This window comes from Cinclus cinclus, chromosome 14 (genome assembly GCF_963662255.1).
Source record: "Cinclus cinclus chromosome 14, bCinCin1.1, whole genome shotgun sequence".
In the NCBI taxonomy this organism is placed as follows: domain Eukaryota; kingdom Metazoa; phylum Chordata; class Aves; order Passeriformes; family Cinclidae; genus Cinclus; species Cinclus cinclus.
The window spans coordinates 7,544,183-7,563,714 of NC_085059.1; the positions used below are offsets into that span (position 1 = coordinate 7,544,183).

General features: G+C 38.9%; 1 protein-coding gene across 5 annotated transcripts in view; it reads right to left on the reverse strand.

The window, feature by feature from the left end:
- TENM2 (teneurin transmembrane protein 2) overlaps nt 1-19,532 on the reverse strand; it is a 480,855-nt gene that overhangs the window by 150,139 nt on the left and 311,184 nt on the right. For all 5 annotated transcript variants that reach the window (XM_062502010.1, XM_062502009.1, XM_062502008.1 and 2 more), the window contains one exon: nt 9,151-9,389. In XM_062502010.1, the coding sequence (XP_062357994.1) occupies nt 9,151-9,389 (239 nt within the window). The remainder of the gene's footprint in view (nt 1-9,150; nt 9,390-19,532) is intronic.

Sequence of the window (19,532 nt, forward strand, 5' to 3'; positions counted from 1 at the left end):
CAACTCCAATTCCAACTGTCAGGAGGAAAACCTGAGTTTGCTGACAACCCACCTGCCTTGGATTGAACTAGCTCCCCTGGAATTACAGAGGGGTTTCATGCTTCCATATTTAGGCGGCAAAACTATAGCAAAAAGATCCTAATTGAAAAATGAAATCCCTTGATTATAGCAGGATGGCTTTGGACTTGCTGTGAGTAAAATTGCACTTTAGTCAGTTTAGGTGAAGTTGGGATCCTGAGTACCAGCAGTGGATCCTTGGCATTCTGCTGCAGTCAGCATGGATGGGGCTCTGACCAGCTCCTGCACCCTCAGCTCATTTCTCACCCTCTGGTCCCTACAGCAGAGATTTACAGCTTCCTGCACCTCTAGAATGTGGGAAGCCTTTAGCAGGAGAAATTAGTGAAAGAAGAAGATGCAAATATACAGAAAATACAGAGGAGAGCTGCAGGAATAGTGCACTACACCCAAATTTAAACAAAAAAACTGTTAACATGCAGGGATGAGCAGCATATATGGAACATACTGTCTGACCTTTCCAAGAGTCTCGACTACTCCAGGCTGCTTCCTGCAAGGCAAGTAAAGTGCCACAGACACAGAGACACCTTGTCATCCAGCAAGTGGGGAACCTGCTCTGCCACACTGGCAGCAGCACGTGAAAACATTTCATATGCTGTAGCTTTTCTTCAGAAAGTATTTAGTAAGAAAAATGTTGGAGGAAATCAGCTGATCAACCAACCAGCAAATTAAAATAAAGCTTGAAATTCAATTAACTGCAGCACTGTTATGCATTATGTATAATACCTTTTAAAAAGTAAATAAGACACAGAGGGATAAATCTGGACGCCCCAGAGAAGAAAACAAACTAAACCTAGAGCATATTTATGGTTTTAGATAAGGTTCTGTAAGATCAACATTAGAGAATGAAATCCCTTTTCCATTCAGGAACTGCATTAATAGAAATGCTTGCCTTTTCTAGTAATTATTTATTAACAGCACAGATAAAGAGGTTAAGAGTGTTTCATAATCATACAGTGGGGCTCAATACTGATTCTCTCATTATCAAATCTGCTCAACATACAAGTCAAAACATGACTTTTCTAACCAACTACATTCTTCATTTTGGCATTGTAATACAAGCTTCTGATGTCAGAAACAATTATGAGAAATTAAGAGAGAGTTTGCTGACTATAAAGTATACATGCACCAGTCCAGAAGGGAGCCTCTCCTTCCTGTGCACATTGCTCTAACAGATAAAAGAATCTTCAGCCTGCCTCCACCCATTCAAAGCACCCTGTTGGAACCTACAGGTCACGGACAAGGTAAAGCCACGCGCAATCTCGGTCCTCAGAGATCTTCAAGAGCAGAGTGAACATAAGAGATGACCCATTTGGAGCAGAAGAGACATCCAGAGGTCACTTCCAACACAAGTCATCCTATAACCTTGCAAACCCAAATCTGGAGAGCAACATTTACCCCAGGGGTCAGACAGGTTGTCACAGAAGATGTTATTTTTCCTGTTTATAGCTACAAGGCTATCTTGTAAGGAATTAATAACAAGGCACAAGTTCACACAAATATGGTGTATTAGGTGTTCAAACTCTCTGACCTTGGCAAGTCAATGACTTTATTACTGGACATACAGAATATATATGATGGCTGGGATGTGAGTAATGACATGAGAAGGCACGTCAAAGTGTGATGCAGAAATAAAATTAAAAATAGAATTAAACCCTGAATAAGCAAAAGCTGAAATTAACCTGAAAACTGTATCTTAAAAAGCTTTTAAATCACTGAGATAAATTCATCCCATTATATTATATGTGAGTAAAGTTTTCTGTAGTATGTAATTTCTCTTCCAATTTGTTCAACTTATTTTGCAACGTAAGTTCCCTACTCTGTTACCCTGTCTTACTATTTTCAGAGATTGAATTTAATTCCAAATTTTTATTTTGTCTTCATTCAGGTTCCTTGAATGTTCATTGAATATTCTTTTCTCTTTTAACACACTTAAGTATTTTTTATTTGTGGGGGTTTTTTTTCATGGCATTCATCATATTGCTTTAAGAGCGCCATTAGCCACACTTACAAAATCCATGTCAAATCATTCAATCTTCTATGAACCCAAAGAGCAACAATAATTCTATTCCTAAAGGCAAATATGCACTGCTATAATTAAATAAATAAAATCCATAAGCACACTACGTGCAAAACAACACAGTGAGTCAACAAAGAAACACAACAACAAATAATCAATATACATGAATCTATAAATGATCAACTGGTGATCTCAATTTAAATAACTGCGAAGAGAGCAATGTTTCCCTAGGAAGAAATGAGACATTTTACACTGATATTGAACATTGACTTTTCAGAGAGAATGACCACAGGTTTATTGGATTGGTATCTCTGACTTGGCATTATGTTAGCAAAATTTAATCTTCAATATCCCTTATGCTTACCCTTCCCCTGAAAAACGGCTTCATCTCAGTTTGTTGGGCTGGGTTATAAAGCATGTCTCAGTAAAATATCTCAACACTTTTTCATCATTTTCCCCCTGACCTCCTGCAAGTCTCATTTTGCATCTACTTATCTCTGCTATCTCTTTGCCCTGACAAGACTTCATAGCTGTGATTCTGGGATTAAATCCTAGACCACTAAAAAATTCATAATATTCGGTATTTGCACTGAAGAAAGTGAGAATAGGCTCTGTCACATAGCCATCATGAAACCCAGCATATTTTCTGTTTTGTGCATGGTAGGATGGCAAGGGTATGTGAAACACAACCTGTGCTTCACAACTGAGAGAACAAAGAGAAAGCACCTCTGAGGAAACCATTCTTGCAGCTACGACTAAAAAACCCCAAAGTTTCTGTTATATAAATAATGACTGTACTAATAGATTAATAATTGTAAACCATCTCTCTCTATAATTTCTGGGGTGGCCATTTCTGTCCTGTCACACCACACTGCTCAATTCTGTGGCACTAACCTTGGCCAAGCAGATGTTTTGAGCAGTGCAGCTACAGCCAGGACAGCAAGCATCAGCCAGGCAGCTGTGTTTCTTTACACAACTTCAAACCAATGTATTTTAATAGCTCCTGGGGAGCACTACCAGCATGTGTGAAAAATGTTTCCTCAGACCCATCCTAGATTGGGCTGTGCAATTTGCATTAACAACCCAAAACGTGCCCTGAAAACACAACTCCAGGAACACATGAAAGAAAACATTCTGTGATCTTCGCCGTCCCCCGTCACCTGCCAAGCCTTCAGAGTATGTTCAGCCTGGTAGCTGAGCAAGAAAGGTTTTCAAAGGCAAGAGCTAAGCAGAGCACATGACAGCACTTTGAGAGTCATGGGAGCACTGGTCTCACTCCAGTTTCAAGTGCTGAGTTTCATGGTATGAAAATGTCCTGTAGACAGAGAAGTGCCCCGACTGTGAGACTGCCCCTCCATGCTGAAATCCTCTTCCTCTCCTCCCCCAGAACTCTGCTAGGCAAAACCACAGTACAAAGGCTTTCCCTGGAACAATACTGCAGATCAGGCTTTTGCTCTTGACTCAGGAAAGGCCCAGGAAAACCATACCCAAGTAATCTGATGTCCTGTTCTTTGTGGCATACACATACAGTGCAGCTGGAGCAGCTTCTCTCAGGGACCTGTCTCCATAACATCATGAATCTCTCACACCTTTGCACTGTGGAATAGGGAAGGGACATTGCTAGGCTAAAAAGCCACATCTGAATGTCCTGGACAACACTAGCACCTAGTTTTTCATGGAGTGAAGCCAGATGCTTTTTCCTAAAACTTCTCAGAGGTAGTGTCAGACGAGTTATTGAGCTGCTACCACGCTGTTCTCACTCAGATTGACTGATAGCAGTCAGTAAGAATCACTGAATGTGTGACATTTAAAATATGACAGGCATATTCTAAAATTTAATTATTGCCCCTAACTGACACCTATTTTCAATGCAAATTTAAGAACAGAACCTTCTGTCATCAGCTAATCTTGCAAGATGCAGCATTCCCTCAGTTTACATTGATTTCAAGTGAATCTGATTGCAGTGATTGGCAGCCAGATGCCCTCTGCCTCTCAGAGGTTCCAGCTTTGCATGATTTTCCCTTTTTCAGTCTTGCTTTCCAAAATATCTAGCATATTTGATTTCAGTGAAGTCTGGACAAGACAAAGGCTGTGGTTTTCTGACTCGGAAACAATAAATAAATGCAACATAAAAAAATCAAATGAAATGGAAGTTCCTGTTTGTAAAGTACAGTGCAGAAAGAGAAAAAAGACCAATCAGTGGGTACATAAGACAGGCACAACAGCAACCTATTTTGATGAATCCTCATCTATGGAATTAGAGTCAAAAAGACAACTTGATTTTGGAGAGGAAGAACTTATAAACATGAATGAACAACTTCATCCAAGCACTCACATTAGAAAAAAACAGACTCATTTGTGGGAAGAAAATAAGTTGATATCAACACCTGAAGGATAAAATTTTATGCAAACTGTACCATGTACAGACACTTGATGCAGAGTAAAGGTGGGACTTCTACTTCCAAATCAGAAACTGTTATAGTTTTTTTTGTCTCTCACACAAACAAAGGAATACTTCCGTGGTACAAGAGGAAAAACTACATAAATTAACCATTTATTTCTTTATGTCTTATGTTCTGTGAATAGCTATTTTTCAGGTTCAATTTCAAATTTTAAAAGAAAGAGATTTTCATTTTCTTAATTAACTGCCAGACCCTTTGGCAATTCAGTCCTTTCTGTGGCACTGAAGTGAATATATTACTTCAAGTTTATGTAGAAACCTGAAATTTATCTTGAACCTCATGTGTCTTTAAGGTCAAATAATACTGAGGAATAAATGACTAATAATACTTTCCTGTGCAACATAGGCACTAAAGGTGTGGTGCAAGAATGCTGCTCTCAGTCTATGTAATTTTTCTTGTATTTTCTTGCATATGATATTAGATAAAACAACATCAATATCTAAAAGTTTCAGTGATACTATCAAGATACTATGTTCAAGCAAAACATCTTTAAACCAATCACAGTCTTTAATTTCCACAGGAAATAACAGTTCAGGGCTTTTTTTTTTTTCCCCCACAGCAAAGTCTAAATATTTAAATTACCATATTTTTAAAGCACTGACATGTTGATGGTCAGATGTTCTTTGATGCTCAAAGATAGATTGGCAGAAATCAGAGCAGCATAGGGGCTCACAAAAACGTGGTATTTATATTTGGCAGCAATTACTTTGTGAAAAAGACAAGGTGACTCTTTTTACGCTCCTTCTTTCTTCTCTTTTATATTTTTCTCCTCCAAGTTTGGCATGAATCAAAAGAGCTAAAAACTAATTTAACATGACAAATGCTTTCATCACTCCCTTAACCTCTGAAGTGAACACTCTGACAAAGACAATATGTGTGGTATATGCTTTCCTTTTGACACTTTATAAATTACTTTCTTGTAACTGGGTTTTACCACCAGCCCAGTATCTTCAGGATGTCCTAATTTGAATGGCTGGTTCTACATTCTTCATATGTTGCCCCTGAATAACAGGAATAACTCCTAGGCTTTGTGAAATAGCACAACTCTCAGAGAGGACTGTGCGACAATTTTATTTCCATCCTGCATGCTGGAACTTACCAAAAGGTTGTGCCATACTGGCAACTACTACTCTGCATTTTGTTCACATCTGGCTACTGAGGAAACAAGGAGAAGTGACAAACCTGGCTTTAAATGTGCAGACAACCTTGTGTACATAATGTAATGGAAAAGTTAGTTGAAGTGACTTTTTTCCTATTCTCTACTACTAAAAATAATCCAACAATTGGCCACAGAAACATTTTAAAGTGCTCTTTCATACACATCTTCTGCACTTTCGCCCCCTGTCTAGTCCTTTAACAAGAAGACCAAAAGTTGCCTGATTTATTTTCAACCTGGTGAATTTGAACTGTGCTAAAATTTCTGCAGAAACTCTGCCAGTGTAAAGGGATTCAGACACAGACCAGTATGTCTAAGATGGGAAAACATCTGCACACAGAACCAAGCCTATTCTGCACAAACAGGTGCCCTACCGCACTGGACCAGTGCAACACAGACCTGCAGAATTTTTTCTCAGACATCAATCAGGGTAGTTTGCAGAGAAAGATTTAGAAAATTTCAGATTGCAGTGGAACTGACTGGTCTATAAAGGAAGAGTCTATCTAAATAGCTAGACTTTGATGACATATTATGATATAAACCATCAATCTATATGTATCTTTAAAAAGAAAATAAAACCCAAAGTTACCTTCTAACAAGGCATATTGCCATTATTTTGACAAACGTTTAACTTAAAATCTCAGTAGTATCTTTATTAAACATCAATTATGTAGCATGGCAAAAAGTTCCAAAGGTTATTTATGCACTATGAATTTATTTTTAAAGCGTTAAACATACTGCCTTTTCATTTCATTCACTGTATTTTTAGTTGTGTGTTAGAGGAAAGGCATGTCCAATAGGCATGCCTAATAGGAATCCCTAATAATTTTTAAAATATTTTTTCTTTTCTATCACTTATAAGATTTTTTTTGCTTCTCTCTATAAATCACCCTCATTATAAATTTTTTCATGCCAGCCATAATCTTTTACAGCCTCAAAAGCCCATGTTTAAACCTGTAGACATCATGTTTTCAATGATCCATCTATATAAACTCTCCCATCTCTTTTATAATAGGGCAATTCATTTAGAAATCCTGAAGAGAATGAGAACTTCAAAGTACTCTCTCAATATAATTTACCTCATATTTGCCATCACTGCTTTTTGCATTTGGTCCTGCAAGAGTCTTGATCAGCATGGATACAATCAGGTTCACACAGCCCAGATACACTGACAAACCTAAGGAGCAGAACCATTTGCTGCAAAATTTGATGACTTTTTCCATAACTCTTACTTTTAGCTAATGTAACCCCAGTGATGGGGTTAACCTCTGCTATAATAGAGAGCAAGAAATTTTCTTTGTAGACATGTAAGGCAGAAATACAATAGCAGCACCTTCAAAGCCTTTCATTTTTTGAAATGAGGAGATGATTTAGCACCTTAAGTCACACTGTTGGAGGACAGCAAGGGTTAGTTTATAGCTGATGGTCTTACACCTGCTCTTTGTTATGTGCAATGAATTGTATGATTTTTTGCTGAGAGTGAAGGAATTAATCTAACAAATGGTCTACCTAAAGCATTTCACTTTTACCTTTCTGTTGTTCTCATGCATCTAAGGCTACACCACTGCTTTTTTGTTTTTTCTTTTCTCTCTCTTCCATCACTCTAAATTATGATCACAGTGGATCTATCAAATTTATTCATAGGATTCATTTCAGCTATTTTCTGCTTTTGACATATACTTATTCTTTCCTGTGTATGGCATGAAGCTTGTCAGGAAACTTCTCATTATTTAAACCTTGAGCTAACACTCTCTCCTAAACCCTGCTTTGTTGTGTTCACTACCAACTCTATTGTGCTCATCATTCTTTCAACAGCAAAGAAGACCTTAAAAACTTATGTCAAAATGGATCAGTTATGTCATTACTTGAAATGATAGATCATTCATCAATTATTAAGAGTCAATACATTGCCTTACATTATCTCTTGTCTTATATATGAAAGTGTAAAAAGCAATAACCACGTTGCAAAGCTTTGCTTAAGATTACAGTCACCTAAATACCAAGGAAAAAACACATTTCATAATCCATCACTTCAAAGTTATGCACATGATTAAAATGTTCAACTTGCAGTGTATCATTTCCCATGTGCATAATCACTCTAACAGGGAGCTGCTGTATGATAACTGTCAACTTCAATGAACTATCTGCTTTCCAATCTTTTCATTTATATACCAAACTAAGCTTGTTATTCTTCTGAGGCTTTCTACAGGGAAAATACAGAAAGATGGTTAGAGCTGTAGTACTCAGTGTGCTGGGATGTAGGTCTGGACTAAACAGACAGCAGGAATAGCCATCCAGTTCTCTCCTACTAATGCATATATTAATCACATATGGAAGCTCATTAATATGAAAAATGGGGTTTTCTTAGAAAACGGTATCTATCCTGAAGGGTCAGGTTATACAGGATCAAAAAAAAAAATTGAGAAAATTCAGCACATCCTTATAGATCTTTTGAGTGCTATATGTGAGAACAGTTTCAGAGAGGAAAAAAAAAATCCCACAAAGCATAGGTCTCGAAAGTATTACCAGAAAATATAATTGAGCTACCATAATTTTGCCATTTACTCAGAGAACATAAAGAGTGTGCAGCACTTCATTGCCATCAGCATATTGTTAAAGGTACTGTGAAAGGTACAAAATACACTGGTAGTTTGTTCAGACACCTAAAAAAACCTCTAAACAACAGTTAATGAGAGGGGACCAGGGGAGAAGGAGGAAGAGAGAAATTAATTAAATTAATAAAGAAAGACAAAATCTCAGCAGCATGTTAAAAACAACCCCAAAAAAACCACAGACAGGATTACAACACAGTATGGTCACTATTAACATATGAGTCCTGGTAAATAAAAACAACATTCAGAGTTTCTATATTTTTCCTTACAAAATGCTAAGGATGAGTAGAACATGGAAAATAACTGTATGTAAAATGGAACTACCTAATGATTCAAATTTAACACCACCAGGATTTAGGCACACAGACCAATATAGAGTAAGGACTAGTAATCAATTTTTTTTTTTTTTTAATCTAAAGGCAGCATCTGATGGTAATATTTGAATTCAAATGCCACTAGCTTCTGTTGCTTATGTGAGTTCACTGCTTATCACCATTTTTTTCTAAATACTCTTTAAACATATGGCATTACATCAAAAAGTCATTAAATCCCTCTGTTTGGGCCATCTATGAGACGTGCATATCTGACACCTGAAGTTAACACTGCACATTAAGAATCCTGAATCAATTTCTTGCTTCCCCTGCTCTTACGACAGCGAACATGACTTGAGCATTTTATTTTTCCTCATTAATCTGTATAAGGAGTAATAACACTCTTTGCTCTCTAAGAACACACATTTGTGAAACACACTGACCATCCTTTTATCTGCTGAACTTTCATTTTCTGACACAGCCATGTGATTTGAGAGAGAAAACACAGCCTTACCTATGAAATATGCTAGCAAGATGGCAAGCAGGACTGCAGCAGCAATTGCAGATAAAGCAGCACATTTCCAGCTACAGTACTTGGAGGGTTTTTTCAGCTTGAATGCATTCCTGGAGAATGTATTTCTAGGTAACAGTCTGGGAGGTGGAGTATAAACTGTTCCTGAGGTCAACGGGTAACCAGGGGAAGAACTACTGAACAGCGGAGTAGTTCCAGAAGATGTCTTAAACAAGAAATGCCTGAAAAACATAAAATGGAACAGAGTTGAAAATGGCAAGTCCTGTAGTTAAGACGGAACATCTCCTACTCCTGTACCATTCCAGCTGCCACGGCCTGCTAAATTTAACCAAAAGGAAAAGGATTTTGTAGGAACAAATAGGGAAATAAAAATTCTCCCCCTTTTTTTTTTTTTTTTTTTTTTTTTTTGCTACCAGATGTCATCAACCGGCACTAAAATACAGTGCCAGAATATCTTCCTTAATCTTTTCTGTAATTAGATGCAACTTGACCACATACTAGCTAAAACATCAGAATGACCCATGCAATGTCTGGGAGTTCCCTGTGGAATGCACCACTCAAAAAATGCTCCAAGAAAACCACACTCTGAGTCTCATTTACACTCTTGGCAAAAGCTCCCAGCAAAACCACTAAGAATATACCGAGTAAAACCCATAGCCCTGTAGGAAAAGTTTTTGCCAGAATTAGAATTAACCATGATTTTGTGGTTTAACAGTACACAGGCTTGGTTTGAACAGCTAAGATAATTACCAACAGCACATGACTCAGCAGATAAAACCAGGATTTCAGCTGCCCATATATTTATTAGGAAGAAAATAAGGGACAGAATACACTCTAATGAATCTCAGAAAATGCTGTCAACACATTCCAGACAGAAGAAATGGAGAAAGCAAAGTGGAAGACTGGTTTCTTTCGATTAACTTCTCACAGCCAGGAAGAACTGACTACAAATAATGTTCCCAGTTTGTACCGAAAGAACAATAAAAAGAGAAGCACAGAATAAAGGCTGTGGTCTTACAGAAAGTCACTTGGTTTAAGACAGAGAGCTCTGAAGACTTGCTCCATACCCTCTCCCTTCACAGCTCTGAAAAACAAGTGCTTCTTGGAATCAAACGGAATGAAGGCACGCAGTAATCTCCAAAATCAAAATCAAAGCCTAAAATAACCCAGGTCTTACTTCCAATGTAAAATATGTTTAACATTTTTATTCAGATACAATCCATTATGTCACTCTCAAACCACCTGTTAGAGCTTTAAAATCCATGTCACTCACTGACAACAATTTGGAAGTTGGAGGCTGAGATGTGTTTCCCAAGCATGTTTTCCAGCCCACCATCATGAATGCGCCTACTGTCAAGCATAGATTTGTGTATACCCATTCTACAGAATACCAGAGGTGATTTTAAAGGCATTTTTTAAAACATTTGCTTTGAAACAAAAGCCAGAGCACAAGAGATTGTGCAGAACTTGCATACAGGTGAAAGACAGTAAAAGGAAGTCTGGCTAGGTCCCCAGATTTCTGATTATGTGTTTCCATTTGAAAACAGTCTTTAAAAAGATGCTGTTTTTTCTTTAATGAATCCTTTATAAACTCTGTTAATGAACATGAAAAAACACTTTGACATTGCCTTTGTTATTGATTTTTAAACTCCAAGTAGCTTTGTACATCTCTTTCAATAGTGACCAAAATTCAGTTTGTTGTAGAAAGCAGACAAAGACAGTGGCAGCATCCACTGTCATAACTTTGTGCTTTGGAGACTTCAGACACGTAATCAGACTCAAACAGTTTAATTCTAACCAGTTACTTAATAGAAACATTGGGGGTTTTTTAACAAATAAAAAACACCCTTCTTTTTTCTCTATCAGTGAGGGACCTTAGAGGTTAGAATTGCTTCTTTTCTGCACATCATAGGTGATCTACGAGTAAAAGCAATAAAGGCAAATGCTAAAAGACTTCCCTTTAAAATTAGCAGCCTTTGAATTTTTAGAAACGTCTTTCATCAAAAAGAAAGCAAGAAACAGTGAAAGTCTGGTGTCTTGAACACTTCATTTTAAATGCTTCTTTACTGTGCAACAGTTCAATTAAAGTAGCTGATGGGAAAATGATGTCATGGGGCTGGCTGTGTTACACCAGATCTATTGACTCTTCTGCTCCTTCTGTCTGGGTAGAACCCAATTACTTTGTCAGAAGAAGCAGGTTCAGTCCTTTCTAGCTGCTCTCCAGTGCTGGAGCACAAGGCCACTTGCACGACTGGATGTAGGGACTGCAATGACACAGAGCATGAGAACAAGGGAAAGCCACAAGGAAGACAGACCCAGAGAGACAAGGCAGGCAGGAAAGCTCCTCTCTCACCCAGGCTAATTCTGCATCTGCCTCAGCCCAGGAGCCCTTCCCCTCCTGAATCTTCATGGCAGGAACAACCCTCTCAGGTTTGGACAGAAGGGTCTCTAACACACAGTTCTTATCCTTTCCCTGCCCAAAAGCAGATCTTTCAGTACAAAACTGGAAATTACAGCTCTTGGATCTATCTTTATCTGAAATGCCTTTAAATCCAGGAATTGTATGCCCTCTTTACCCGAGAAGGCAGCTACAGCACCAACAGAAATTTTAATATAAAGCATTGTTAAAGTAAACTCAGATATATAATGAAACCCTGCTCCCATTAAAATTGAATTAATGAATATCTAGATAGGCTTTAATAGAACATGTCAATCATATCCTGTTGCATGTGAGAAGACAAAAAAAAGTAGAACAAAAAAGCAGCTCCACTGTGATCCACTTTGAGATACATAAAGTATACAAAGAAAACCAAAACAATTATCCATGCAAACAGGATCTCTATGATATTGTTAAAACTAATCAGAACTTGGTAGAAGCAAAAAAAAGCCATCTGAAAAGGATATGTGAGATATCATTCTCAAAGCCAAAAAGAAAGAATTTAATTGGATAAACCCTGAATTTTGTCACATTTTGTCCTACCCATGCATTTCGAAAGCTGAAAGTCAATTGTCTCAATACGAGGACCCCTGACAAAGTGGCAGCTATCAGAAGACATCACACCACCTGAAAGTACAAAAGTTCTGCCTTCAAAAGTAAAACAAAGACATTTAACTGAAGACATGTTAAGTATTCCCCAAGACAGTTTGGAAAACTGGCACTGCATTCCAAAGCTGTGGGCCAGGACCTTAAATCAGAGCAAAGCACACCAGAAAGACTGGGAACATAATGGACAAAACACTTGGACCCCCAGAGTTTTAAATCCAGATTCAGCTACTAATGGAAATAAATTGACTTGTCTCAACTCTATTCCTAAACCAAATGATCCAAAGCCATATTTTTATGTGAGATTTGACATGGTCTAGTACAACCAATTGTCTGTGGGCTGAAGCTGCACAGAGAGAACATGAGCATTTATCAACATTAATTACAGCCTCACAGTGGTAAGGTTGGGAGCATTGTACAATGCCTGCTTATGAAAAGAAATGATCTGATTTGTACCAGTTCACTTAATTTCAAATACACTCCAGATAAGAATTAAAAAATTGTATTCTCTGTCTTACCTGTTCACCTATCAAACACAATTAAGAAAACCACATTTTCTACCTCATAACTAAGCATTAGCAATTTGAATTAGACTGGGAGTAATTTTCTATTTTGAAAACATGGGAGTAAATTTGTTAAGTCTCAGCCCAGTCTCCCTAATTTCTGTGGATCAATAAGACAATTCCACACTGAAAAATTCACAAACTGTGGCTGCCAGTCTAGGATGACTCTGTACTTTCAATGTCCTTGGGCAGCTGTGAAGGAGCTTGGGTACTGCCCATAGAACAGAACCAGCCCTGCAGCTCTCCTGTGCTCTCCTCTCCCACTCCCAGGCTCTGGCTAGAGGATTCAGGATTCTTCCCCTCTGTTTTCAGCACTGCTGCTGGGTGGGGTCACACCTGGGCACCTCAGCGCTGACACCACCCCCAAGGTGACATCTGTGAAAGCTGAGCTTGTGAGGGGACATTTGACCACTGTTCTGTGCACTAATGGCAAATGAAAAAAAGCTGTATTTTGCTTTCTTCATTAATTCAGAGCTCTCCCTAGCACGTGCCTTCCCACAGGTCAAAAGGACCTCTGGTGTTCAGGGAATAGTGCTCTGACAGACTGTATTAACTTCTATATTCTTTGAGAGAACAATCAGCTTTTCACCCCCCTCCTTTCTGGACAGATTGTCATGGCAGCACACTGCAAGAACGAGTGGAGGAAAAAAAATTGGTTTTGCGATGAAAAACTGTAATAGAAAGGAAGAAAAAGACATTTTCTAACATAAATTGCTTCTTTCCCTTCTCATACTGTCCTAAACTTATTCTGTATGAAAAAAAAACAAACCAGCATACAGAGAATTGTAATGCTTAAATTGTTTTTTTATATATTTCATAGAGTTTTTAATAGTAATTAATAAACAGAAAAGCTACATGCCAAGAGAATAGCAACAGCTCAATTTAGTTGTTCTAAGACTTAAAAATATCTTTGAGCTGTGGTAAAATCACATCTGTCTGTAATTTTATTGAACAGTTATTCTTAGCAGAAAACAATGGAATATAGAACATAATATGCTGGCTTTCATTGAAATAAAAAACCAAAACCAAACAAAAAAAACCCCTTCTGCAGTTTTCAAAGACTTCCAAAAAAGTAGCCATGAGTCATTTTATGTCAGTGGAAGCCTCAAAGTGGCTGCCAAATTCAGACAGTGAAGTTTTATGGAAGATTTTAAACTTCCAAACAAAAAGAAACCAAGTCTGAAGAAAACTGTGAGCTGTTCTTGTGCCTGTTATGAAAAAATGAACTTGGAGTGGTAGACTAGTGCAAGCTTTGGTTACCCGTGTCTCTGTCTTTCCCCAAATGAGATTTAATTGCATGTTCTCTCAGGTTCTTGCAGAAAACATGAGACCATCAGCCACATTTCCACAGCTCAGGGTCTCTGAGATGGTAAAACTGCACAGAACTTTATACCTTTTGGAGTGCCTAGAACTCTGATGCCAGCAGTCAAGCTCAAGAAATGTTATCTATCCGTGTTTAAATTGTATAATTATAAGAAATTATCTCAATCATGTCACATCCACAGACTAAAGTGTAAGACAGATTTTTCAGTGGAAAGCTATTTCAGATACACATATCTATAAATCCACTGGCCATTTCACACACCTGTGTGTTGTGCATCCCCACACCCAAATGCCTGCAGAAACAGAGGACATGTGTGTTAGTGTGTCCTCATGACACTATTTCAGTGGTTTTCAGCCTGCTGCAGATACTGATGGAGGAACTAAGGACACTGTTAGGCGTGGAAACAGCAATTCAGGATGGATGCATCAGCATCAACACCACACCTGCAGCCACTGTCACCTCCTGATCCTTCAGCAGCATTCAGAGCAGCTCCAATTCCAGCTCCTCAGCTCTTGAAAGGCTGATGATTCCTTGAAGGCTGGGCTCTCCACGTCCCCAGGTGAAGTGCTCTAAAACTGCAGGGTGTGAAGCAGTGTCACGGGGCACCAGGCTGGCTTGTCATCGCCACCGCCACCCTCTAACAAAGACACAGCTGGACATGTGCACACAGTAATTGAACACAGCCAGGCAAGGCAGCGTACAGAAAGGCAGGTGCCAACCTTTGGGCACCTTGATCTGTCATATCATTAAACAAAACCAAGCAGGCATCACTCACAAAGCCACAAAAGCAAAACACCTGCACTGCGTGACAGCGGCAGCGACGGCTCTGTGCTGGCCACCTCTCCACAGGACACCTGCTCTTCATCTGCAAGACTGAGATCCTCTTGGATACACTTTTATAACCTTCTCTCTCCCTAATCCCACTGTGAGCACCCCTGGAGCATCCTCCAGGGGCTCTCACCATGTGTTCCCAGCTCTGTCTTGCTCCCACGGCACTGCCCTGTCCCAGGCTGCTCAGAGGCTGCTGAGCTGTGAGAGAGGCTGCAGAAACGTAAGGTGGAAAATACACAGAGGGGAGGGACTGCTGAACTGGGGATCATGAGCAGCTCGGGAGTCTGAGTTGGAGAGCACCAACTTGGAAAGGCATAAAATCTAGAAGGGGAACATGCAGGTGGCAGCTGAGCAGCTCCAGGGAGCTCCAGGGGCCACCCATCACCTTCCTGACTGGTGGCTCTGTGGCTCTGCGGTCAAAAGGATTCCAGGTACTCTGCAAGAGGTGTGAGCCCACTCATTCAGCCTGTCTGCTTGAATCCTAGTTAGCTTTTGTGGGAGTTAGCCAGTCAATAGCCAGCTTTGCCCTTTAAATTTATGAATCTCCTTCTTGCACTATTGTTTCCTCCCCAAGAATGGAGCAATCAAACTGCTAGTTAATGCCTAGTAAAGAGTAACAGGCACAGCTGCAGACACAAACACAGAAAATCCAGGACTTTGCATATGCACTTACATGAAAATGTGGCAGGATCAATCAGCAGACCCAAGAACATTTAGGCAGCTCTAAATCGACTTTACAGAAAATTTCTCTTCTTAAGCAGAAAACCTTGTGTCTTTTCTGCCACAGGGCTCTGAGTAGTTGCTGCATAGTGCCAAGTGTTGAAGTGCAATAGTGACTCCATTTGTTACTCCAGTGGTGAGGATAATAACAGTGTTTTGAATTTCAATGGGTACATGCAGTTTAACTTTCTACATCAATTACTGAACATAATTTCAAAACACTTCTATTTTAAAATGCATACATGTAAGCTCTCCACTATCTCTTAATTCAACTACTCACTTAACAAGAAAAAAAGAAGCACTAACAGTGCTATTTCAAGTCTGTAAGTCATAGAACAGAATAATAAAACTCAGAACTCAGAGAAATTTCAGTCAACATGCAAACTTAAATAAAGAGGAACCAAAATCATGAAATTCTAGACTTTTTTTTCTTGAAGACCCTAAATGTGCCGGTCTCTTCCTGTGCAGTCACTCACACTGCCTTGTTCACTCTGCACAACCCAGAAGTTAAAAATGCAAATGAACAAGATCATGAAAACATGCAATTATCTGCAATCAGTAAAAACTTCTTTGAGCTTATGTGTACATGAGTGGGAGTACATCTAGATCAATTTTCTGAATCATCATTATACATCCTGCTTTTGTAGTGTTTCCCTTCACCCTTTTCTCTCTCCTATTCATGCCTATATTTGTTATGAAAATGATACTCCAGTAACCTGCTAAAAATGACCTTTCTACAGTGCTTTTGGAATTCCTCCAAGTACATGGCCCAAATGTGTTTAAAGTCCTTGGGGATGCTTTTGACTGCGCTTTCCTTGACTCTTTAAAATGCTTTTGATTTTTAGACAGGTTCAGAATCTATCTATGCAGACCCCAATTATTTGGAAAGTCCCCACAACCTTTCTGCAACCTTCACATGCAGGAACAAGAGAATGAAGGAGTCAGTTCTTGCACCAGCTTTCAGTCTCAGAGGAATAACCCGCTCTAGCACATGTACCTGTAGCTGCAAGGAAATGGTAAGAGAAAGCCACAAAGACAAAGCAAAATCAGAGTGAGGACTTGTTTCACTGTTCCAAGTAGTTGTTTGTTATGCCCAATATATCCTAGGAAATTGCATTAACAAAAGGAAAAGAAATTTTGTTTCACTGTTCTCTTCCAGAACATTTTGCATCATGTACCAAGATATCAAAATATTGAGACATCATTGAAAACAGGCAGACAATTGCAGAGAGCAGCTGTAGCTTGGAATTTCAACACGTTCAGAAACTTCAAGTTTACATGTTCAGTTCAGAAGTTCTGCAGCTGATCTTGACACCCCAACATGGTACAAAATGTGAATGTGGTATTTCAGATATTTCTTTCCTAAAATAATTAATGATGCTTTCCTCTACTGTTAAATCTCTCTGGTCATGTGTCCTATTCTTGGCTTTTTTTTTGCCTTGACTGCGGTAGCCTGTGCACAGGCTCAGTAACTGTGTTCATTCTTGCACTGGAATGAACTGGAGCACTGGGTGAAGATGTTTTCCAGATGTGATACCCCACGATTTTGAGTTCAAGCACTACATGGTGCACACTGGGATACAGCTCACAGCGCTGCTCCATCCTTTCATCTCTCATTGCTGTCCTCAGACTCACCCAGAGTGACTGTGCTGGAATGAGACTGGCAAAGTAACAAATGCAGCTTGAACCCCAGGAAAAGGCAAATAATTTGAATAGTTCTTTTAAGGTTGATAGGAATTCTTTTCAGATTAAATTTTCAGATTTCTTAATCTTTAAACTGAACTTTACACAAACCACCTCAGATTTGGACCATTAGTCTTATACTACAGCCCATAAGATCTAAAGAAACCTGTTTCATAATCACCAGAAGGGTGGCCATCATCCTTTCTCCTGAAATACAGAAGAAACATTAAGATGTTACAATCTTCCTTAGAGCCTAGCATCACATCCTGGTGAGCAAGAACAAAGAATTTATAGACATAGATACAAAATTATCTTTGCAACTGAAAGATTTGGATTGAAAATATTTCAAATTACACAACTAATTATGAGAACTGGGGAATAAGAGTAATTTCTATTTAATTCTAGCCCTTTTTTCTTCTGAATTAAGTATTATTAGTTATAATGGTAGCAATTAATTTTACATCAATATAAAGTACTGAAAGGGGCATTAGTAAATCAGGCAATTTCAGCGAAACATCCATCCTTGGAAGCTCCTCTGTTCTCCTCCCTCACCAGTCCTCCCAGTGCCTGTGTGGGGTTCTCATCCCAAAGGATTCCTGCTGTGTGAGGAGCCAAGAGAACCTCCCCTGCAAAGCCATTCCTTTCTCCCTGTGCCCTCAAAGCATTCCCAGCTTTAAAGCAGAGCGCTGCCTCTCTGGCTGTCAGGAAGAACGAGACCCACCCTGGGATGTTCAAAGGCAGTATTTTCATCACACATCCCCTTGGAAAGCAATGATTAAAGCAGCAATAAAGGGACACCTCTCAACCGGGGAAGGTAGAAACTGGCACTTTGTTAGGAGGAGGAAGAGATGCTTTGAAACAGACTGCAAGAGGACAATAAAACTTAAAGAGCATTAAACAGCAGCTCCAAGCCTAAAGGTAAAGCAGCTAAATACTGCAGAAATGAACCATAAAAATAGCACCATAAAAATGCTACAGCCATGCATTACTGTGTCCTTACTTAGAGATATTTCAACCCTTCCATTACAGACCCTTATTTCAAAGAAAACAGAATGATTATGTAGCCAGCCTGGGAGCCTGTTGCAGCCATAAAGCAGCAGCAGACCAGGGAAGGCACAGCCCCTCTTTGCCTGAACCAGGAACAAGCACACTAAAATCAAGCACACATCACTGGAAGTGTTCCAGGTCAGGTTAGTCAGGGCTTTGAGCAGCTTGATCTAGTGCAAGGTGTCCTTGCCCATGATGATCCATAAGCTCTTTCCAACCCAAACCATTCCATGACTCTAAATAGGTTCAATTAGGAATTCTGAACAGGCTTGTTGCAAACTCGTAACTCCACTAGAAGCCACAAGCTTCTGCAATACAGCTAAACATAATTATGTAACAAATACAGCACCACAAAGGATACACAAAGATTTGGCCACAGTTGCCTGAAAAGGCCAAATGAAAACATGCGCAAGCAGCAAAAGCTTCCTTTACAAAGTAAACCAAATGTGATTAACAGCCCCCAATCAATAGTGAAAATAAGAGATAGAGAAAGGATATATTTGGAAAACAGTCTGAATTTAGCCCAAACTGCCTAAGATATAAAAGGAACAAAGGGAAGGTTAAAATATTTCTACCAGAATTAAAAAAAAAAAAAAAAAAAAAAGGACAAAAGAAGCAGCAACATGCAGACGCATGTTGTATTATTCAATGATTTCAGCACTTGGTACTGTTAGATAAAGAGACATCTGGAATCTAAATCGTGATCTGAGTTTTGTAGTGCTGACACAAAGCATTCCCTTCAGACAGCTCAGGTGCCACTTTCTGTTTCATAATCAGTAACGTGACCACTTGCACATCATTTTCAGTTGAGAGCAGAATGTACTGAAGGTAACTAAAGATGAAAACTAAGAGTTAGGAAACCTTCTCTTGATAAAGCAGGTGCTGTCAGTGCTGGCTTTGCCTCCTGAGCACTCCTCTACGGAGATGAATAAACAGATAACAAGATAAAAAAATTAGAACAGTACACTGTGAAGAGGCAGAATGAGAGAGGTCAATGTTTTTCTAGAAGCTAAGAAGTTAAATTAAAGTAAAAGCTGAAGTAAAAAGTTACCAAAAATATGGGGTTTTTTTGTTTGTTTTGTTTTTTTTTTTTACAGCTATTGGTATGAATGTAGATGAAACACCAGTTTTAAAGTGAAAGAGTTACAGGTTA